Genomic DNA, 21,055 nt, shown 5'->3' with positions numbered 1-21,055 from the left:
TATGATCGGAGCAATGTCCAGAACGAGGACACCGGCGTTTCGCAGTGCCCTATCAGCGGAATTATGACACAGGTTAAGCATCAGCCACCGCAGTTTGTCTCGGAGATGCCGTTTTCCCATGTTCGTCAGGTAGGGGTATGAGTGAGTCCGTCTCGGTGTTCAGGATAGCTTCAACGTTGAGGTGGAAACTCGATGGCGTCTGATATTATGTCTCGGAGAAATTGCCTGATTTTTCACGTCTTAAGACCTCACTCTCTATCCGTTCTTTATCCTCGCAAAACATCCTCTACCATGATGACCCTATCGTGTTTTCGTGCGGGTTTGGCCGCACTCCGGGGCATGTCGTATTATTATTTACAATTGGTTATTTCGCTATGACCCGACGCGAACAATGCCTAGCTAAGCTAGCACAGCGCCATTGTTCACGCCCATTATGTCTCAAGTGGCTCGCCTGAACCCAAAATGCGCGGAGCTTGGCTGTAGAAAATAATCAATAATGAAACGACCATTGACAACATCAGAACCAAAGCTTGACAGGCGGTCGGATGCCGTGTATGCTCCTCATCATCATGAGATCGGAGTGGGTCGCCAATCTACCCCGTGCAGGTCTCAGACATTCCGCCGACCGACAGATCATGCCGGAGTCCGTTGGAATGTTACCCTGTGGTCTCTACCACAGTGACCGTGAAGTACGCAGCTTCAATCATGGAACACGATCAAGTGGATGATCCTGTTTTGCTCCACATGTTCCTAATTCCGCCCTTGCCTCCTCCGTGCATATTATCTGTAGAGTTCTTACCGCCGTTCAGACTAACCCCCGAAGAAGGGCCTCACGGTGTTAGAATTGTGGTCAGTTAACTAGCTCTCACTCTACAACTTGACAAACAACCCAATTTATCTCACGCCACAAAGGGTAATTTCCTTACAGTGATCTTGCAACAGAGAAATCAACCACGCGTGGCACACTGGCCTGTAAACTTGATAGTCATGTTATTATCAAACAAAAAAAGTCTTCTATAGCCTCTCTATGCAATATCCTGGCCTGCGAACTCTACAGGGTAGTGATTTTTGTTTTCAAACAATATATAGACCCGAGCATTTTATGAAGTATTAACTATGATAGCTCCTGGTGGGTTACCCAACCGCCATTCAATGCGACATTCTAGGATCCTGCGTAATCATAAATGCCCGAAATTCTAGATACAGCAAGAAGATAAGTCTGTATAAAGATGCCCAGAACGTTTTGTAAGCTCTTGTACATTGATTGACTGATAACTATAAATTATTCTTGCTGGTAAACATAGCGATACCTGGGAGCCAGAAAAAGACGCCAAAAATCTACCAAACCTAACCGAATCCGAACCACAATGGACTAGTAGATCTTGGAGAATGGCAAATCCATAAGGACACTAGTAAGTAAAACAAGCGCAACCAAAGTAGCTGCCGGGAGCCAAAAAGGCTGAGTTTCTGTACCAAACCCTTTCATATTCATTTCACATATGGAAGAGGCAAGGTTTAAGGGTAGAAAGAGGTAAGCTAATATAGTAAACCGCTTCTGGATGTCTACGGTTTCAACAGCTGCTCGCGACTCCTTCAACATAGCGCCGTTTATCATGAGATTTGTACTCTCAAACCATGACTCGACCAATGATTTGTTACAGCTCAGAAGCTCCTCGAAATCCATGAATATTGTGCTCAGCTCCTGCCCGTCAACATCTGAAACAGAGCTAGAGGAGCTGTAATGGTCCAACAAGGTAATTGTTTCTTGTGATCGGAACCAGTGGTCCCCTACAAGTATCTTGATGTACACCATTCTATCAAGAACAGGCTTTATGTGCCCGGTGATTCGGTCTCCCCTGATTTTGCTGTGTACAAAATTAAGAAAATGACACTCAGTGCTTGTAATAAGCACAAACACTCCCTTCAATAACACCACGATTTTTGGGCATGGTTTTAATGGCATATGGTTCTTATTGAAGGAGGCCAGGAAATGACACAGTAGAAACGACACGACGTGACGAGACAAGTCAGGGTGATTTCCATCATTTTGACCATAATCAGAAATCACTCCATGAGTAATACGGGCATGGATAGCCTCGGGCCTGGCCATAGTAATGAGATTTTGGGACTAGTAGAGGTATCTCAACGTCCTGGATCAACCATCATATTCACTGAAGCCATATCCACTTAAGTATAATGGGATATGCAATTTAATCCCATTGTGAATAAGAGCAAAGGCTAGGTTGACTTGATTTAAGTTGGTCTTTAGCCCCAATTTCCAATCACCCAAGACTCACCAAGTCTGCCACCATTTATTGTCTCTTTCAATATGTCAAGCCATGATGCTCTATTGATGTCATGTTGTGAGCCAGGGTTGATATCTTTTGGATGACACTCAGTCTCGCCAGCGCTAGCACGTTGACAGATAGCTGCTTGATTGGCTGTCGCGGCGAGCCGGTCTTTGCGACGCCAAACTGAAGTATCATCTCGCCTTCACGCGTATGGCCGATCGTACAACGAAGTCACCGGTAATAAAACATTTTCCTTGGATTCATAGCAATGTAGGTACGCCTAAGTAGTCGTCTAGAGATAGATACTGGAAGTGTCGGCGAAAGATTTCTGGGTCAATGTGGTTATCATCATTACGATTACCCAATTCAAGGGACATAGGAGCGTGTGCAGCTTTCCATTTTCCGACCCGGCCTTGAGGCTGGCTAAGTAGATATCACTAACATTTCCAGGAAGGTCACGTTGTTTCTCATTTCTCAGCAAGATGGACAGATTTGATCTACATTGATGCCCTTCCTGTCTGAAGATACAAAGAGAGTAGTAACCGGCGTAATGATGTCGTGGGTGAGGCGGGGAACCCAATTTCACCAGGATTCAATGTGGCGTAAAATAGGGCATTAGTGCTGACAGATCCTTGTGTATGACCAATAGATTATCTTTGGCTATCCTGAATGACCTGTTCAGGTCGTGAACAGAATTTGACATGTCCATCAGGCGGGGTTTCTATATACGCTCTGGATTATTCTTGGTATCGTGTTTTAGCGTCAGTAGGTCTTCGCGGTACACACACATATCATTTCAAGCTTTCGTCACTGGGTGATTTAGGTGCAGCCTATCACGGTTGAGTTTATATACAATCATTGAGTGCCATCCCCGGTGGAAAGGATGCAGGAAAAGGTATTGCGACTATTAGGGTCATTAGCGTTTTTTATGACCCCTATTGATGACTTTGCTCCATGGGTGGCTATAGTGGGTAACTTCCTGTGGGTTTGTGCGGGATATTGAATTGATATGATACGCACGGCGTTTGCGATGCGCCAATACACCAGGGCCCTCATATCACAATTACTAACAAGGATGCTGCTTAGATAGGCAATTATTATATACCCAGATTGTCATGTAGCTCTCCAGTAGTTATAGTGCTTGATCACAAGGGGGGGTTGTAGGAAAACTGGCTGCCAGCATTAGCCGTGGATTTGTAGACTGTGTAACAAGGCCTCTCCACAGGTGATAAGACGTCTACATGTGGTAAGTTGATTTGTTAGAGATAGAACATAGCTGCGGACAGGGAGTTAACATATTTTTTTATGAAAGCACAGCTTAAAGAATTACGGGCGTGTTTGTTTGCCAATGAACAAGAATGGATCGGCAGGGATCGCACTCAATTGGTTGGCAATTGATATAGCCATGCAAGGTGGTCACGGGTGACGCCGCATGATTGTGTCTCACAAAATTCGAGCAGGGTGGAATTGATGAGATTGGGAATTCGGAGCAGAGCGCCACCTGGCTTCTTACTCCGGACGAGAAACCACTTGAATAATGTATGACACGATCAGTAATTCAATCAAACGATATGCCGTTCAATTCGTGGAACAGACGTTGCGCAGAACCTTAGCACCAGTAAGATTGGTTTCTCGAGCGGGCAGCGAGGAGCAAGTGCTATGCGATGGAGGGTTGGCGGAGCATCCCGACGACAGAGTGACGATTTATATCAATGACAATAAGTTGTGGACGAGATTACTCTCCGATTTCGACCTGGTATGATTGGCGATGATTTCGGTGATATACCCAGACTGACAGCAAGTTGTAGGGGTTCGCAGAGGCGTACATGCTCCAAGAAGTGGACTGCGACAACCTCAGCAAGGTCTTCGACGCAAGTCCCACAGCCTCATTTCAATACAAATTCTCACTGACCAGTCCCAGTTATATATTCAGAATCCCAGTGCCCTGGACCCAGGCACTTTCCTGCTGCAATGGGTCCCGCGGGTGACTCGGTGGTGGCGACCGGAGAACAACATCGACAATGCGAGACTACACATTGCGTCCCACTATGATACATCGAATACGTTATTTTCAAACTTTCTATCCCCGGATATGAACTATTCGTGCGCTCACTGGTCAGCCGATTCCGATGAAACTCTCGAAGTCGCCCAAAGGAGAAAGGTGCATCACCTCATCAAGAAGGCACGCATCGAACCAGGGCACCACCTGTTGGATATAGGCTGCGGATGGGGGGACTTGATAATTACAGCTGCGCGAGACAGGGGATGTAAAGCGACGGGCTTGACCTTATCCGAGGAGCAGAAGGCTTTGGCCGACAAAAGGATAAAACAGGCAGGATTGGAAGGTCAGATCCGCGTGCTGCTGTGTGACTACCGTGAAGCTCCTTGCCCAGATAACGGATATGACCAGATCATCTCGGTCGGGATGTTTGAGCACGTCGGACCCCAGTATATGGATCAATATTTTCAGACGATTACCCGGCTGCTCAAGAAAGATGGCGGCGTGATGGTCATCGACGGGATAACGAAAACTGGCACGGTTCGTATCAGAGCCCCCAATCGAGATGGCCCTTAACTGACCTTATTACAGTTCTACAAGACGAATCCGCTCGTGGGAGATTACATCGACAAATACGTCTTCCCCGGTGGGTATCTGCCCACGCCAAATATCTTGCTCGAAGCGATGAACCGCGGCAGCAACAGCACCCTGGAAGTCTCCTCTGTGATCAATACGGGCCCTCATTACGGGAAAACGCTACTCGCGTGGAAAGACAACTTCGTCCAGAACTGGGAAACCATTCGCAGGGACTTCTGCGACAAGCACCCTGGCGCGGATACGGCAGACGTGGAGGCCTATCGTAGGCGATGGCTGTACTATTTTCTTTACTGTGAGGCGGGATTCCGTAGGCGCATTCTGGGAAACTATATGATCTGTGCTGTGCGTGTTCCCGAGCCTGTTGTCATGTATGATGACCTTGCGTGTGAGTGGTAGACGTGTTTATAGAAGTCTGATACTAGTGTGGGTATCACCCCCTGATAGGATAGTGAATGGCATTCTTGAGGATATTGATTTCAGTCCGTCCAACGACACCACATACTGCCACCCGTGATATCCCTTCATAGATGAAATACAAAATACGCGGTAATGACTTGCTCCCACGATCGCGTTAACCGACTCCGACTAATTTCTCTTGTTGATCACATCGTCCCAATCCGTGCCAAGATCTTGTCAACAAACCTCCAGTTTGCCCCCGAGTTGGCGCACTCCATGGCCGAGCCTACCCACCATGTATTACGGTGACCTTGGACCGAGTTCCACTGGCGGTAGTACCCGTCCCGGATTGTCTCAGGTTCCACTGAAAGTGAGTAGGGACTGTGATCGGTAAAACCCAGGAATTGGGGTTCTCTGACTTTGGTATAGCCCGCTCGACGGAGCCCGACAATATCCCTTGCAATGGCCGCCTTGACGTCTCCCTCGCTCAGCGGTGTGTCACTCCCGTACACCACCTGTCGTAGCCCGGGCACTCCTACGGGATTTATGACGTAAAGGCAGGGATGAGGGGGCAGGGAGAAAGGGGTGTTCAGGCCTCGGTTGTAAATAACCATATCCTCTGGGAGTCCGGTAACTCTAACGACCCCCGCATAATAGTAGGAATGTTTCCACTGTTGCACAAGTTGCTGTTCGATGGGCTCCAGAGCCAACACCTCCGTGTTTGACTCGGTTGGAGGCATGGCTAGCAGAAGACTCTTCGCCACCACCACCACGGGCTCCTGGGGGGTCTGCACAACGAGCGTGTGGGGCGTACCGTCTCCGTCTCCAGCGCGGGTGGTTTGGACAACTCGACCGCTGTACAGAATATTTGCTGATCCAATTCTGGCTGCTGCTGCGCTATACACGGAGCTCGTGTTGCGATTCGCAATGAAAATAAATTTCTGCTGTGCATAGCCCATCAGAGTCTCGAGACTGAAGTATTTCAGGTGGTAGAGGGCCGGGTAACGCAGCCAATCGCCCATGCCCTGGTTGTTGAGACTGACGAACTCCGCCGCCGCACCGATTTTGTATTTTTCGAGGAACTCGCCAAACGGCAACAGCAGTTCCTCGGGCACAGGGTCGGGCAGGTCGATCCCGACCCGCAAGTATGGATGCTGCGTCAAGAACGTCGCCCAGTTGGTGAGGCCCTCCGTCGAGTTGCCGAGGGATGGCACGGCCTTCCCAGTCCGAAAGTCAAACCGGGTAACATTAGAGCTAAAGAGGTATCCTCGCTCGAACGGGACCCCTAATGACGTGAGAAAGTGGTCCGTCTCGGGAATGTCCAGCAGAGCGGAAACCCCAAAGTCAGCCGCGGATCCAGTATTCAGATCCGTGTATGTGTCGACATGTCCCCCGAGATGATTCTTCTTCTCGATAACCACAACGCTTTGGTTCGCCTCCTGCAGACGCACGGCGGCATATGCCCCCGCAGCCCCTCCACCTATGATACATACGTCGCGCGTCAGCACCCGTAGCTGTGGCCGGGGAGGAGCTCCACCCAAGGCGATGACGGCCCAATAGAGGAAATAAAAGATGCGTCGCATTGTCGGGAGTCGAGGTGTATGAGTCCCTAGATACATAGTAGTAGGAACTGAGCTATTTTCAACGCAGCCAGCAGCTGGGCCCGCACTGCCAGTGCACGCGTGAGATAAACCGGCATATAAGTATCCATGAGACGGGACCCTGTGTTACACTCGGCACTTTAACAATAGGATTCTTCCGTCAGCATCTTGTGATTTAACACCACTTGGCAGCCGAGATTTCAGTGACCTTAAGGTTGCTTCGACGTAGCAGTCATGGACTTCCCTCCATGTATGGAGCATTTCCCCCTGGTGAGGGTTCATTTGACGTCCACTTGACATCCTTCCAGAGTATACCAGGCTTATGTGCAGTGCCACTGCGTCACAAAACATCATTTGAGCAACAACATCAATAATTAGCTAGACGTGGGCTGGAATGGTGAGGCGGAATGGACTGACAGGGCGAGGTGACATCGCAGGCTGACCTCACCCACACTAATCATGCTGTCAATAGACACAGGCTGACCCAATCTGTTCAACTTTCTACCATCTAGTAATGATGCTACATCCGGAGGATGGTGTGCATTTGAATGTCCTTGGGGAACGAAGAAGATTCGACAGGGTCACATAATGTGGACGAGACAATAGGCCAACACATCAGCTGACCTGCAGACTTTTCCCAAGTAAATGAATTGTACATTGACACTTCATGTTTTGTAACTACTCGCAGCATTCTCAGGGTCATCAGACTTTTCAAACCCATCAATATCTGGATTGTTTCATCGGTCCTCCCACACATGACACCTTCCACCCTTTTACGGAAGCACGTCTCATCTACCACAACCATCATCCTGGGACGCTGACCCTACCCAAGGCTCAACCTCAGCTTTATATCTAAGCCTAAGTCTTATGCTAGGGATGTAAGTCAAATTAAGCGCCCCCAAAATGCTGGTCAGCATCTTCGGTCTAGTGGCTGAGAGGTCATTTGAATGTCTCTCTCCGAAGAGCACAACGTTGCCCTTTAGCGACCTTTCTTTGGCAGCTCTCCAACCCATTCGTCGGCATTTCTGGCATCAACTCCTGACTGAGATCTTTTTCGTTAATAAACTATGAGAATTCTGCTTTTATATTGGAGTTATCAGTCCGGCCAAGCCCTATACCAACTGCTGGTCAGGACTTTTGATGGAGCGGCTAGGAGTATATCACTAGTCTTCTCGCCTTAAATCAACCCGATGTTGAAAGTTATCACGAGCAGTCTTGTTAACGTGGGGTACTCTGGCGAATAACCAGTCTGGAGGTTGGTTCACAGAAGACAGGGAGGGACCGAGCGGGTCGCAACGCCGTGGGACAGTATTTGTTGGGGATACCAGTCAGGTCAATTTTTTCCAAAGTGCTGCTCAGAACTTTTAATGTAGGACTGAGAATGTTTTTCGGGGAATAAATTGATATTTCCATATCCCAAGAGGGTTGATGAGTTAGTAGTATCGATCTGACTCATTGCCCAGATTTCACACATCGCATCATAGGGCCATATCTAAGCCAAGCATACAACTCCGATGGAGACAACGTCGACTAGAATTGCTTCCTCGTATGATCTATGATGTTTGTCGCTGGGTAGCAAACCATGCGGAAGGGACAAAGAGTGCCCATCTGATATCCAGAAGCTGAAGTCTAGTTTGAAAGGAACTTGATGGATTAGTAAGGCAATCCAGCTCTCACGCACCGTGAACCAGTTGACAGACCAGGAAATATCATTCTTTTACGATTAGATATAGATCATTGCGTTCTATGACACCATGCACTGTTAGCAGTAGTTGATCATATCTCCGATTTGGTACACTATCACGCTCTCAGTGTTTCGCCATCACTATAGAATACGAAGTAACAGTGTAGCTATCAAGCCTCCTGCCGGCGCCGCCCATGCCCACCAAGGCGGCCGTCACCATCTTCATAGGTTATCCCTATCTGATTCGAGACAACAATGCCACCGGAAGGACGCTCGCTTCCAATAACCATCAAGTTAGATTCAGGGAAGCCGTCCATCTTCACATTCTCAACAATTCGTTCTCCACTCTCGCTGAACGTCAAATTGGCGGTAATAGGATGCATGATCCCAGGGCCTCGAGGATTTTGACTAGAAGATTCACCAGCGCCGCCACCGATCTTGTGAAAACCGTTGGGAGATTTGCATACTTTCTGCGTGGTGCCGAACACACTACCAAGCAAGCGAGAAAGTAAGGGTCGAAGGAAATGGAATATCATGGGCAGATTAGTGGTGACCACGGCAGCAAAAGTTTCCCGCGTGCCCCATTCGCCGGCAAGCTGTGCGCCGTTGACCGGGTCCTATTGATGTCAATTCGTGGCCATGGACCTAGGGAAATCTCACGGCTCACCGTTAAAACGAAGACACTTTTTAGGATAGCGCAGACGAGGACAAACAGACCAGCGCCGAATACAATTGTTGTTGTCACCTTTTTCAGGAGTTTTAGTCTGGATATCCAAAGCATGGGAATGGGGATCAAGATAAGATAGATGTCCGTGGAAACGTTCGAAGCAAAGGACGCCCAGACAACAGGCGTGGATACAGCAGCCTGGCACGCATCTGTGTTTAAGTTAGCTATGTATTATTTAATAAATTAAAACCAAAAACAAAATGCGGGAAATAAAAAAGGGAAAAACAGGGTCTTACTTCCTGGATCTGGATTGATCTGCCAGTACCTGTGGAACGGACGGCATGCCGTGAAGATTGTGATAATGCTAATGAGCATGGTTCCGATAACGAGAGCAAATCCAACATAGACCGGGCCTCGATATCGGTAGCCAAGGCCCTCCTACCCCACTTTATTAGTATCACTAGGGTTTTTATTCTTGCAAAGGTTTCATAAGAAGGTTACTGAAGAAAGACATACCGTAAGGCGGATGTAGAACGCCAACATAGACAGCTTGAGCAAACCGATCAATACCGAATATGTAGTCCAACCAGCCACTTGAATTTTCGAGCCTATCACTCTGTCTCAGTGTGAGTGCTTTGTTCGCAATGTCGTATACATCATCCCAATTGATCAACACACCGTAGCTGGTATTCTAGACTGTCGTAGGACAGTGTAGATCGTTGAGCATCGGTCAGGCCATTGTTTGCAAGGCCACGGGCGACATTGCCAACGCTGTATGCTAGAGCCGTCTGCGCCGTGTAAAATATCTGCTTAGAATGTATATTAGCAACAATGTGGGAGACGCATAACTTGCACATATCTTGCGAAGTGTGTGAGTCACGAACAATTCCAGCCCAGACAAGGAAATCTTCAGCCCGTAGGTGTCCGATCGCACCGGCTCTCACCCGCGCATATGTCCGAAGTAGCGTCAAAGTAACGCCAATCGTATACAGCAACCATAGCTCAACTGTGGATTTGTGCCAGGCTGCTTCGGCCGCGTTCTCTGATGCAGAAGCGGTTGACATTGGAGCCACAAAATTTGGAGGCCGGCATGGCGGGTTGACGAACACGGGCTTGCAGCATTGGACTTAGCCCTCCTTATGTTGGGGAAAGACCGGGTGGAATAGGCAAGGAAAATTTTAGACGAGTAAAAGGATATGACCATAATAATATCGATACTTAATGATCATGATAGAAAGCGGCAAAGACATATTAATGATCTCTCTCCTTTTTCTCCAGCTTCACGGCCCTCGGGATGATTCCGGGGCCATAATTTCGTGGTGGAAGTGTGGGGTGTCTCAGCAAAGGCGCAGCGGGCGAGTATACAACCTATAGGGATAATTGATACTGTAAGGATTCGGGAGATCCAGCATCCGCTAGGCAGGGATATGACAGGGTTTAATATAGTCTCTCCAGTCCACGGCACGAAATAAATGAAGGTTATATTAATAAGATTCAGTGGTACTTGCACCATCATGCGAGTAACAGGAGCTAACGACGTACGTACTATCCCGCCCAGTGATTAAAACTGGCACATATCCCCTGTCTTTGATGTAACCTTGATCTTTCTTTGAGGCCAATCACTTGGACATCTTGTTTATTTAAATTTTTCTTCCGCGTTCCCTTGGGTTCGCATCAAGTTCCTATGTTCCTTGCCAAATTAACAATGTACTGGCTTCCATTTCAAGTCGTTGTACTCGTGACTGCGTGGGCCATACCGAGTGTCGGCGTAACTACGCCTCTTGCTCGCGAAAGCCATGGAGCTAAATGCCCCGAAGGAGACCTCGACTTGACGGAGCTAGGAAAGAAGCTCTCGAATACTGGCAAAATCTATTGCCCCGGGTCAACCAAATTTGAGGAGGCATCTACACGGTGGTCTATCCTAGATGCCCCCAAAGTCAACGTTGTTGTGGTTCCAGGGACGGAGAACGACGTTGTAGAAACGGTGTGTTGGCTCTTCTCGGCCCTCGTTTATAATATTTCCTGCTGTGAGGATCATTGTTTCCAAATGGATCTGCTTTGCTGATTGGAGCGGTGCTCAGGTAAAATTCGCCAACCAGAAAGAATTGCCCTTTCTCGCCTACAATGGCGTGCATGGAGCCATTACCACACTGGGCAAGATGGATCATGGTATTGAGATCTACATGAGACAGCTTAGCAGCGTGGAAATATCGAAGGATGGGAAAACGGCGAAGATTGGGGGCGGCACCATTTCCAAAGATGTCACCGACCAACTTTGGGAGGCGGGCAAGCAGTCGGTTACAGGCACATGTGAATGCGTGAGTTATCTTGGGCCGGCTCTTGGGGGTGGACATGGATGGCTTCAGGGACACCACGGACTCGTTGCAGATCAGTTTGTCTCCGCGAACATCGTCCTCGCCGACGGCAGCTTGAGGACTATTGACGCCAGTTCCGACCTCTGGTGGGCTCTTAAGGGTGCGGGACACAACTTTGGCATTGTGACGTCCGTGACTACAAAGATCTATGATGTTCAGCATAGCGATTGGGCGATTGACACGCTCCTCTTCAGTGGCGATAAAGTCGAAGCTGTCTACCAAACCGCCAATGAACACCTCCTCAAGAACGGCACTCAGTCTGTGGATCTCATCAACTGGTCCTACTGGCTGAACGACCCTACCGCGGACCCGAACAACGTAAGTATTTATACTCTCCAGTCTGGCCGAATGTGCAAGGAGTTGTCACCTTGGTTCTAACGGCACCCAGCCCATTATCCTCTTCTACATTATTCAGGAAGGAGTGCAGAAGGTCGACCCAATTTACACCAAACCATTCCATGATATCGGCCCGCTGTCCGCCGACTATGTCGGAGGAAGCTACACTGACCTTGCTGGATGGACTAATGTTGCTGCGACCTCGCCACCATGCCAAAAGGTAGGACTCGCCAATCCCCGTTTCCCCATCTATCTCCAAGGCTACAATGTCCCGGCCCAGAAGGAGGCATACGACGTGTTCGCCTCCTCCATCCGCGGGTCGTCGGCTTTCAATAACTCTATATTCATGTTCGAGGGATATTCCACGCAAGGTGTCCGGGCCATCGACAAGAACTCCAGTGCCTTTGCCTTCCGGGGAGAGAATCTCCTTGCTGCGCCGCTCATCACCTACGTGCCCGCTGGGCGGGAGCTTGAAGACAAGGCTGCGAAGCTGGGTAATCATCTCCGCAATATCCTCCACCAGGGCAGTGGATTGAAAGAAATGGGCGTTTATGTCAACTACGCTTATGGTGACGAGACGCCGGAGCAGTGGTATGGCAGTGGGCGGTGGCGTCAGGATCGCCTGCGGTCCCTGAAAAAGGAATATGACCCTAAAAATAAGTTTAGCTTTTTCGGTCCGATCGCCTAGATGGGATCGAATATAGACGGGGTCAAAAGGGCAACTTGTAGTATTTGCCTTGGCCAAATGTTTCCAATTTCGGCGTTACTTCATGTCTGAACTGAGGACAGGTCACGATAGTATGATGACCGTGTCGTAGATTGGATGAGAGATGGTCATCATTTTTGTACTATTTTCTCCAAAATCATGATGATGACTTCTGGTTTCCTTCAGACAATGTAAGGATATAGGACCTAGCTTGTTTGAATCCACCATTGACCAAACACAATAATCCGACCGAGGACGTATTCTCGGTAAGTAATGGATACCTGTTGGGATATCAGTCACAGAAAGCCGGAATACATCTTAATTTGGCATTATGGTGCAGTGCCTGTCCGTATACAATGACTTCGCAGGGTCTGGGGAACCTGGACTTTCAGAGATATATACCACGAAGCAATCCGGCTAAATAACTCTCCGGAACGAGTCCTGAGCTTGTCGTTGTTAGGAACAGAAACTAGGCTACACTTTCCCTGATTATAATCGTCGTTTGTCGGTCAGGTGACGGGACAACACGGCGGCTCTAGTTACATCACCCTCTGAATCGGGTATCATGGATATTAACGGTGCTATTCTGCGTCACCTAGCGCACCTAGCGGGCGGAGTCTAGATACCGGTGCCTCGGAACTCCATGAGGATGATGATTGACTTCATAGGCGACTATATTGGCGCATAGGCCATTTCTCCGAGCGGCGATCTTCACAATATTTTTGGTGACATCTAGAAACATCGAGATATATCTTGTGTGTTACCATCGAATGACGATGTTCAGCAACCCAACTTAGGGGGATTTTGAAAAAATTCAAATTTAGCACCACCAAAGGGACTCAAAACATGCTATTCTCAAAAGAAACTAAATTCAGATCCGCCAAAGGGACTACAAATATACATTAGGGTAACCGAGGCGCCTCAACGGTATCACGGCATGGACGGGTATGGCCGTCACTTCCCGTGCACTGTATATAGTCGGTAGTTGAACCCGAATCAAACATTGGCGGAAGGATGCGATATATTTATCAACAAGGCCGGGTCCATGCGCTCGCCACTACCATGGGTCGACCTCCGAGCCAATCAAACTGCCATGCAGTGAATGTTATCTCGACCATGGCCGTGAAAATTTTCCTCGCCTGAAACAAGTTTGATAACGGGTAAGGACGGCTGTAGTCGGTCGCTCGGCTGCCCGTCAACACTAGCCACACCACCGAGGGTAGCCGTGCCAGGCACCGTCACTGATTGGGTGCCACACCACTTTCCGCCCAAGGGTGGCTGGAGGGTGGATATCAAAAGCGTGCAAGTGCCCAGGGCGGAAAAAGATGGATCAAGCTGTCGCAGTCCATTGCCCAGTATCGCTGGATCATGGCGGCCGATGGACCCATTGTGGATGAAGACTTTGACGCCAACTTGGGCCACCAGGGAAAAAAAATGTCGAGAAGCCAGCCTTTGTGCCGATGGGGCAATCACCCTATATAGCGCCGGTCGCTCACAGCTGGACCGACAAGACAGCATTTCTGAGCAGATCCGAGCAATTATTGACCGCGACAGCACACCGTGCCAATGGACTTCGATACTGGTCGGGACAAGGAATTCCCCACTAGTGACTCGCGCAGTTCCCATAGCTCTGATGACACCATCGAGCCCCTCGAGTCGCTCGAGCTCACCCGCATCAACACCTACCGACTACAACAAAAGACTACCGTTGGATCGACACGGGGCCCTCTCCCGCGGGAAGAATGGCTCCCTATGGGGGCTGGCAAGGAGTATCCCCCCCTGCTACCGGACCCTGGCAATTTCGTCGTAGACTTTGAGGGGTCTACTGACCCTCTGCATCCCTACAACTGGTCTCTACTGAGACGGTATGTCCCTCCCTCCCTCAAACCGATAGACATATGACTGACTTTCTCCAGGGTCCTGCTAGTTTGTATCCTCTGCTTCGGTACCTTCGCGGGGTCCATGAACAGCGCCATCTTCTCTGCCGCCATCGAGGGGTTCAGCGAAGAGTTTGGGGTCGGACACGAGGTCGGCTCACTGGGCGTCGCGCTGTACGTGCTTGGCTTCGCTGCCGGTCCAACGATCTGGGCGCCTCTATCGGAGCTCATTGGCCGGCGTGTGCCCCTCTCCATAGGACTGTTCGGATGCGGCATCTTTACCGTAGCCTGTGCGACGGGCAAGGACGTCCAGACGATCATGATCACCCGGTTCTTCGCAGGCTTGTTCGCCGCCGGCCCAGTCTCGATCGTCCCGGCGGTTTTCGCCGATCTCTTCAACAATGCGCAACGAGGGATCATCATGTCCGTTTTCTGCATGGCCGTGTTTGTCGGGCCGTTCGCTGCCCCCTTCGTCGGAGGGTTCATCGCCACCAGCGAGCTGGGCTGGCGGTGGACGATGTACATCTCCGCCATCCTGGTCCTGGCCGGATTCGTCCTGGTTGTGTTGTTCCTAGACGAGAGCTACGCGCCTGTCATCCTGGTGCGCAAGGCCGCTACCCTCCGCCGCCAGACGCATAACTGGGGCATCCACGCAAGACAGGACGAAGTGGAGGTCGACTTCATGGAGCTGGTGCGGAACAATTTCAGCCGGCCCGTGAAGATGCTATTCACCGAGCCGATCCTGCTCCTCATCTCCCTTTACATATCCTTCATCTACGGGCTGATGTACGCGCTGCTGGGGGCATACCCCGTTGTCTTCCAGGGCGTGTATGGAATGAGCATGGGAGTGGGGGGTCTATCGTTCGTGGGTCTGATCCTGGGGGAGCTGCTGGGCGGCGTCTACGTTCTCACGCAACAGAGCTCGTACGTGCGCAAGCTGGTTGCGAACGGGGATCAGCCCGTGCCCGAATGGCGTTTACCACCAGCAATCGTCGGGGCTGTGGTTTTCGCCGTGGGACTGTTCTGGTTCGGCTGGACAGGTTATACGGCCTCCATCCATTGGATGGCGCCCATCGCGTCGGGGCTGTTCACGGGGGCCGGAATCTTCCTGATCTTCCTGCAGTGCTTTAACTACATTGTGGACTGCTATCCCACCCTGTATGTTCATATACCCTTTTCCTATACATATGTTTTCCAACCCACTGACAAGATCTAGGGCGGCGTCTACCATCGCGGCAAACACGATCCTCCGTTCGGCGGTCGGGTGCTCGTTTCCGCTGTTCTCGCGACAGATGATGGAGAACTTGGGGGTGCAGTGGGCGGGTACCTTGCTGGGCTGCATTGCCGTGTTGATGATCCCCATCCCGGTGGTGTTCCAGATGTATGGACCGGGATTGCGGGGGCGCAGTCGGCTCGCAGGCGCTCCTGTGGAAGTCGTTGGGGGGAAGACTTATGACGTATGATTGACCACTATGTATGATAATGTATGACTACCATGTATGATAATGTATGATTATGACCTTCAATATACAATATGCACTGTACTAGCAAAAATGGTTTGACCTCCATTCAAAATGAGGTGAGATGCGGGGATCCTTCTCGTATGGAGCATGGCGCAGCAGGTAGTAAAGAGGTTGATCCTGCCTTGGATGCGGGGAAAGGAAACCATCGCGTCTCCTCCGAGGTCCGACTCGTTTCACTGTCTGCAAGGGAGGTCCAGAGTCCTGTCGAAACTTATATGAATACGAGGCTGGCCAGGTCTGGTGAAATCTGTTTTCTCCCGTCCGCTTGCACCGCGAAGGTTAGATAGACACCATGGTATTCACATCTACGCAGCCGCAACTAGACAGTAAGCCCAGTCGACCTGTTCTCCTCACTTACCCATTGATTTACTCACGTCGATCAGTTCCCACCAGCCTCCCAATCTGGGACTTCCTCTTCGACTCGGACTACTCTCCCCTTCGTCAATTTCTACCGTCCCAGCTAGGTGGCTACATCAATGCCATTACCAAGGAAGAAGTCCGCTACGATGCGCTTAGGGAGCTCACCACGGCCATCTCCACGGCACTCGTGAGGAGATATGGTCTAGAACCAGGTCAGACGGTCGCACTATTCAGCCCCAACACCATCTGGTACCCGGTGGCCATGCTTGCGACCGTGAGAATGGGTCCGTTAATTCCCACCAACGCTATAGCAAATGGGCGCGATGGACTAACGACAAACTAGGAGGCATTATATCGGGCGCATCGCCCGCCTACAACGTCGAAGAGATGGCCTACGCGTTGAAGACTGCACATGCGCGGTTTCTGATGACGGTGCCTTCGTCGCTGGTCGTTGCCGTCCCGGCTGCGGCGCAAGCGGGGATCCCGAAGGAACGCATATTCCTCCTGGAAGGGGCGGAGGATGGGTATGTGACCGTGCAGCAGCTCATCGCCATTGGACGAGACTACGGTATCGACGGCCAAGTCGCTTCGTTCCAGCTGCCTGGGGGGAAGACGAACCAAGATATATGTGGGTTCTTGAGCTTCAGCAGTGGGACGACGGGGCTGCCAAAAGCGGTATGTTTACCTACCTTTCTCCCAGCAGGGCCGTCAGTGGTACTGATGGGAACTAGGTGATGATCGCGCATTCCAACGTCATTGCGCAATGCATGCAGATCCAGCAACTCACTCCAGCAGATCACAGACGGTCACTGGCAGTTCTGCCTCTCTTCCACAGCATGTTCACTTCCTCCCCTCTCCAATCCAATCCTCTGACTTTAAGAGCAGTCACTGGCCTGGTCCACCAGATGCACCTGCCCATCCTCCTCAACTCCGAAGTCTACATGCTTCCCTCATTCAACATGAAGACGATGCTCGACACTGTCGTGCAATACCGCATCCGCGAGCTACTCCTCGTCCCGCCCATCCTCATCAGACTGCTTAACGATCCCATCGTAACGAACTACGACCTCTCGCACGTGGAGCGCTTCTCCTCCGGGGCGGCGCCCATCGCAGCGGAGGTGCTATCACAGCTGCAAGCCCGCTTCCCGCGCACGGGTTTCAAGCAAGGCTACGGTATGACCGAAAGCTGCAGCTGCATTACGGCGCATCCGCCCGACAAGTCGACTTACGCGTATGCCACGCGTGGAGGCGCCCTCGTCGCCAACACGGAGGTCAAAGTGCTTGACGTATCTAGCGGGGAGGAGCTGGGGGTGCGCCAGGAGGGCGAGATCGTCGCGCGCGGGCCCCAGGTGGTCATGGGCTATCTGGCGAACGAGACGGCGACGCTCGAGACGTTCTCGGGACCAGGGGGCCGGTGGCTGCACACGGGCGACGTGGGGTTCGTGGACGAGGAGGGGTTCGTGACTATTACCGACCGCATCAAGGAGATGATCAAGGTCAAGGGCGTGCAGGTGTCGCCAGCGGAGCTGGAAGATCTGTTATTGAGCCATGAAGCCGTGGACGACGTAGCCGTTACGGGTGTGGCGGACGACTACGCAGGGGAGAAGCCCAAGGCATATGTGGTGCGGGCGCCGGGGTCTCCCGCGGATATCGATGGGTTAGTGGACGTGGGACGCCAGATCTTGGAGTTTGTGCGGGCGCGCAAGGTCCGGGATAAGTGGTTGGTGGAGGTGGAGTTTGTGAATGAGGTGCCCAAGAGTGCGAGTGGGAAGATCCTGCGACGAGTGCTGCGAGATCGCGAGAGGAATCCAGTGGAAGGGAAGCGGCTGGTTGTCCGAGATGAGCGGACGCGAGCGAAGCTGTAATTCTTTTTTTTTTCTTTGATAGATACCCGGTTGGAGGAATATAGTTGGCTGGAAAGAAGTGGATTAGGGTTCGATGAGGTCATGCCGACCAGATCGATCGATCGATCGATCTGTCATTTATATAAAGCAAACCCTTGCCATTTCAATTCAAGATTCCAGAAAAATCACCTGGCAGGCGACATGGAATACGCAAATAACAAAAAATTATTTAGTTCCCCCTGGGACCTGCAAGAGTGGGCAGCCTCGGACGATCGCGTCCGCGGCGGCCACTCGACGTCATGCTTGTCTCGCACGCCTCACGGCGTCCTCTTCCACGGAAATCTTGACATCAAAGCACTGGGCGGCGCGGGGTTCGCATCGCAGAAAACCGTCAGCACTGAGAAGACCTGGGACCTGTCGGACTACGATGGACTCGAGCTTGACGTGCATGCCTGCGACAGCAAGCGTTACACCGTGGCAGTGACAGATGAGATCCCTGAGCGTCGACCTGACGGTCGCGAGCAGAGTGCCCTGATTTGGGAGGTGGATTTCTGCCCTAAAGAGATGGAAAAGGTGGTCCGGGTGAAGTGGAGCGAGCTGCGACCGACCTATCGAGGCAAGGAGGTGCCTGTTGCACGACCTTTGGACTTGAGTCGTGTGCGGCGGTTTCGGATCATGATTAGGAGGTAAGTTCCTTGCTAATGGAGAGGCAGATGTGTGAGGCTAATAGGTGCAGCTTTTTTGGTGCGCAGGAGGGCGCATTCCAGCTGGAGGTGCGTTCTATTGGGGTGTTTCGGGCGCTGTATCAGGATGAAGAAGATACGGAGTACATAGACGAGAAAAGCTGGGCTACGGAGGAAGGAGAGGATGGCTTGCTATGTGGATGCTGTGGAATCGTGTGAAATTATCTTTATTCTTCTCCGGAATACTATTAGCATGATCACTCTCTGTGCGCAGTGATCCGGCCCAACCCCGACCTAAAGAACAATACTCTATCCTGCATGAAATCAGTCATACTCTACCCAAAAAGGGAGTGAGGAGCGTACCTGAATCCACCCCGGCACGTAATTCACCAACAACCACATCAGCGTGGAATTGGCACCCGTCCAAACCCTCCCCGACGTACCGTTGATGAGCTTATCTGCCACCTGGTCCGCATAATCCGTGGTAGGGGTCTGGAGAAAGGTCTCCACGCCACGAACGCGAGCAGTAATCACCGGCTCGATGGGTTTATACCTAGACGCGGGAGGCAGGGACCAGGTGTTGAAGAATGCCAGCGCTCGAGTCTCGACGGCCCCGGTGATAAGAGACACGGTTTTGACGCCGAATGGGGCGAGTTCCAGTCGAAGGGTTTCAGCCATTAGGTCCATGGAAGCTTTCGACGCATTGTAGACGCCTTGCGGGGGTTACTATCTGGACTTTAATCTAAGAGGGTGGGGTACACACCCATGAACGGTAGATGGAAGTGGCCTGTAATAGAGGTAATGAAGCTCACCGTGCCCCGCGCCCGGATCAGCAGTGGAGCGAATGACTGCGTGACGGCGAGAGCGCCCCAGACGTTGGTCTCGAAGAGCTGGCGACAAGCATCGGGGTCTTCGTCCAGCAGTGGCATGAACCGGGTGTATCCGGCGTTGTTGACGAGGAAGTCGAGCCGTCCGTCAGTGCGCTCCCGGACAGCGTCAACCGCTAGGGCTATCTGATAGGGCTTCGTCACGTCTAGTTGTAGATACGTCGCGTTCGCCAGATCGCGCAGGAGGCCCATCTTCGAGGTATCTCTGGCAGTAGCGAAGACGTGATAACCTCGTTTGTGGAAGGCGAGGGCCAGGGCAGACCCAATCCCGCCATCGCTGCAGCCGGTGATGAGAACGCTGGGCAGTCTCATGATGTTTCTCAGTATGGGTGACATAACTATTCACTCTCTACCTCGAGGTTAATGGTATGTGTTGGATAGCATTCAGTTCTTAACGGTCCACCAATCGGTACACAAGGGGATGAATGGCGTCAGAGGAGTCGGTCCAGCCAATGACCAGATCAGCCCGACTCATGGAGGGCCTTGTCCTTGACGTATTTTTTCTCTTTGTCTTGATTGTTTAGTACAATCCATTGATGTGTTGTTGATGTTGAAACCATGTGTGGTTGTTAAAGCCTTGACATCATCGGCTCTTGATACAATGAAGATAAAGAAACCCGAGTCCACCACTGTTTCCACTCTCATTCTGGATTGATATACAAAGATGAGCACATTGACCACCACCATGCTTTGTTCAGAGATCATTCCTGGAATTCCCAGGCACTAAGACTTATAAATACCCAGTCATGATTTCCCATACCAACCTATCCTCAAACACAACAACTCGACAGCACAGCACGAGCCCATACAATACCAGCCAATCCGACCTGTACCTGTTTGCGATATCACGCTCATTGTCCCCTCTAGATTACAAATAGTTAGCAGAAAACATGGCTGACCGATCCCTTACAGGCCTCCCCTTGGATATCATCCTTGATATCACCGACGCTCTTGAGCCGGAGGATCTGCTCCGCCTGCTGCAAATACTGCCCTGGCTCGTCGATTGGCTCCCCTCCCGACAGCTCGCAAAAGCGGCTGATTCCAAGGGTAATACCGTCCTCCACTACCTGAGCCGGCTCGGTTGCCATGATGACAACTACGACGAGCTCTGCCGGCGAATCCTGGGCCGTCCGGTCATTGACATCAACGTCGAGAACCGACAGGGCTTTACCCCGCTGGCCTGCGCCATGTCCTACTCCCGCGAGAAGCAGCCCTATAACGACCTCATG

General features: G+C 51.1%; 8 protein-coding genes across 8 annotated transcripts; 5 read left to right on the top strand and 3 right to left on the bottom strand.

Moving 5' to 3' along the window:
• The first annotated feature begins 3,665 nt into the window (after positions 1–3,665).
• BDW47DRAFT_110660 (2-heptaprenyl-1,4-naphthoquinone methyltransferase) lies at positions 3,666–5,337 on the top strand. Its single transcript, XM_024813774.1, has 4 exons — positions 3,666–4,047; positions 4,100–4,162; positions 4,213–4,830; positions 4,882–5,337. The coding sequence occupies exons 1-4, from the start codon at positions 3,829–3,831 to the stop codon at positions 5,281–5,283; spliced, it is 1,302 nt and encodes a 433-aa protein (XP_024669346.1). The 5' UTR covers positions 3,666–3,828; the 3' UTR covers positions 5,284–5,337.
• Positions 5,338–5,489: 152 nt separating this feature from the next.
• On the bottom strand, positions 5,490–6,742 carry BDW47DRAFT_119644 (amine oxidase, flavin-containing superfamily; the record flags this gene model as incomplete). The annotated part of the gene is made up of 2 exons (XM_024815375.1): positions 5,490–6,593; positions 6,710–6,742. The coding sequence occupies 2 exons, from the start codon at positions 6,740–6,742 to the stop codon at positions 5,490–5,492; spliced, it is 1,137 nt and encodes a 378-aa protein (XP_024669345.1).
• Positions 6,743–8,738: 1,996 nt separating this feature from the next.
• BDW47DRAFT_128265 (uncharacterized protein) lies at positions 8,739–10,299 on the bottom strand (the record flags this gene model as incomplete). Its single annotated transcript, XM_024816824.1, has 6 exons — positions 8,739–9,185; positions 9,236–9,444; positions 9,532–9,673; positions 9,752–9,851; positions 9,914–10,041; positions 10,120–10,299. The coding sequence occupies 6 exons, from the start codon at positions 10,297–10,299 to the stop codon at positions 8,739–8,741; spliced, it is 1,206 nt and encodes a 401-aa protein (XP_024669344.1).
• A 570-nt stretch (positions 10,300–10,869) lies between these two features.
• On the top strand, positions 10,870–12,646 carry BDW47DRAFT_110655 (putative FAD-dependent oxygenase). Its single transcript, XM_024813773.1, has 3 exons — positions 10,870–11,219; positions 11,317–11,928; positions 11,999–12,646. The coding sequence occupies exons 1-3, from the start codon at positions 10,920–10,922 to the stop codon at positions 12,632–12,634; spliced, it is 1,548 nt and encodes a 515-aa protein (XP_024669343.1). The 5' UTR covers positions 10,870–10,919; the 3' UTR covers positions 12,635–12,646.
• Positions 12,647–13,874: 1,228 nt separating this feature from the next.
• On the top strand, positions 13,875–15,992 carry BDW47DRAFT_133545 (MFS transporter; the record flags this gene model as incomplete). Its single annotated transcript, XM_024817860.1, has 3 exons — positions 13,875–14,517; positions 14,569–15,687; positions 15,746–15,992. Exons 1-3 carry the CDS (start codon positions 14,219–14,221, stop codon positions 15,990–15,992), a joined length of 1,665 nt encoding a protein of 554 aa, XP_024669342.1. The 5' UTR covers positions 13,875–14,218.
• Positions 15,993–16,344: 352 nt separating this feature from the next.
• Positions 16,345–18,277, top strand: BDW47DRAFT_128262 (acetyl-CoA synthetase-like protein; the record flags this gene model as incomplete). The annotated part of the gene is made up of 4 exons (XM_024816823.1): positions 16,345–16,378; positions 16,436–16,696; positions 16,756–17,087; positions 17,144–18,277. The coding sequence occupies 4 exons, from the start codon at positions 16,345–16,347 to the stop codon at positions 18,275–18,277; spliced, it is 1,761 nt and encodes a 586-aa protein (XP_024669341.1).
• A 156-nt stretch (positions 18,278–18,433) lies between these two features.
• Positions 18,434–19,851, top strand: BDW47DRAFT_110650 (CIA30 family protein). The gene is made up of 2 exons (XM_024813772.1): positions 18,434–18,942; positions 18,993–19,851. The coding sequence occupies exons 1-2, from the start codon at positions 18,458–18,460 to the stop codon at positions 19,156–19,158; spliced, it is 651 nt and encodes a 216-aa protein (XP_024669340.1). The 5' UTR covers positions 18,434–18,457; the 3' UTR covers positions 19,159–19,851.
• BDW47DRAFT_119638 (SDR family oxidoreductase) lies at positions 19,197–20,138 on the bottom strand (the record flags this gene model as incomplete). The annotated part of the gene is made up of 3 exons (XM_024815374.1): positions 19,197–19,253; positions 19,303–19,652; positions 19,703–20,138. 3 exons carry the CDS (start codon positions 20,136–20,138, stop codon positions 19,197–19,199), a joined length of 843 nt encoding a protein of 280 aa, XP_024669339.1.
• Between the last annotated feature and the right edge of the window lie 917 nt (positions 20,139–21,055).

This window comes from Aspergillus candidus, assembly GCF_002847045.1.
Source record: "Aspergillus candidus strain CBS 102.13 unplaced genomic scaffold BDW47scaffold_48, whole genome shotgun sequence".
NCBI classification, from domain to species: Eukaryota; Fungi; Ascomycota; class Eurotiomycetes; order Eurotiales; family Aspergillaceae; genus Aspergillus; species Aspergillus candidus.
The sequence above is the reverse complement of the archived record's forward strand: the minus strand, read 5'-3'. Positions and strand labels throughout refer to the sequence as shown.

Excerpts from the sequence above, each read along its gene's own strand:
- BDW47DRAFT_110660 (XM_024813774.1), top strand. The coding sequence starts at position 3,829 with ATGTATGACACGATCAGTAATTCAATCAAACGATATGCCGTTCAATTC. Across the intron at positions 4,163-4,212 it reads ACCTCAGCAAGGTCTTCGAC|TTATATATTCAGAATCCCAG; the intron begins GCAAGTCCCACA and ends GACCAGTCCCAG. Across the intron at positions 4,831-4,881 it reads GGATAACGAAAACTGGCACG|TTCTACAAGACGAATCCGCT; the intron begins GTTCGTATCAGA and ends ACCTTATTACAG.
- BDW47DRAFT_110655 (XM_024813773.1), top strand. The coding sequence starts at position 10,920 with ATGTTCCTTGCCAAATTAACAATGTACTGGCTTCCATTTCAAGTCGTT. Across the intron at positions 11,220-11,316 it reads AGAACGACGTTGTAGAAACG|GTAAAATTCGCCAACCAGAA; the intron begins GTGTGTTGGCTC and ends AGCGGTGCTCAG. Across the intron at positions 11,929-11,998 it reads CTACCGCGGACCCGAACAAC|CCCATTATCCTCTTCTACAT; the intron begins GTAAGTATTTAT and ends AACGGCACCCAG.
- BDW47DRAFT_110650 (XM_024813772.1), top strand. The coding sequence starts at position 18,458 with ATGGAATACGCAAATAACAAAAAATTATTTAGTTCCCCCTGGGACCTG. Across the intron at positions 18,943-18,992 it reads TTTCGGATCATGATTAGGAG|CTTTTTTGGTGCGCAGGAGG; the intron begins GTAAGTTCCTTG and ends TAATAGGTGCAG.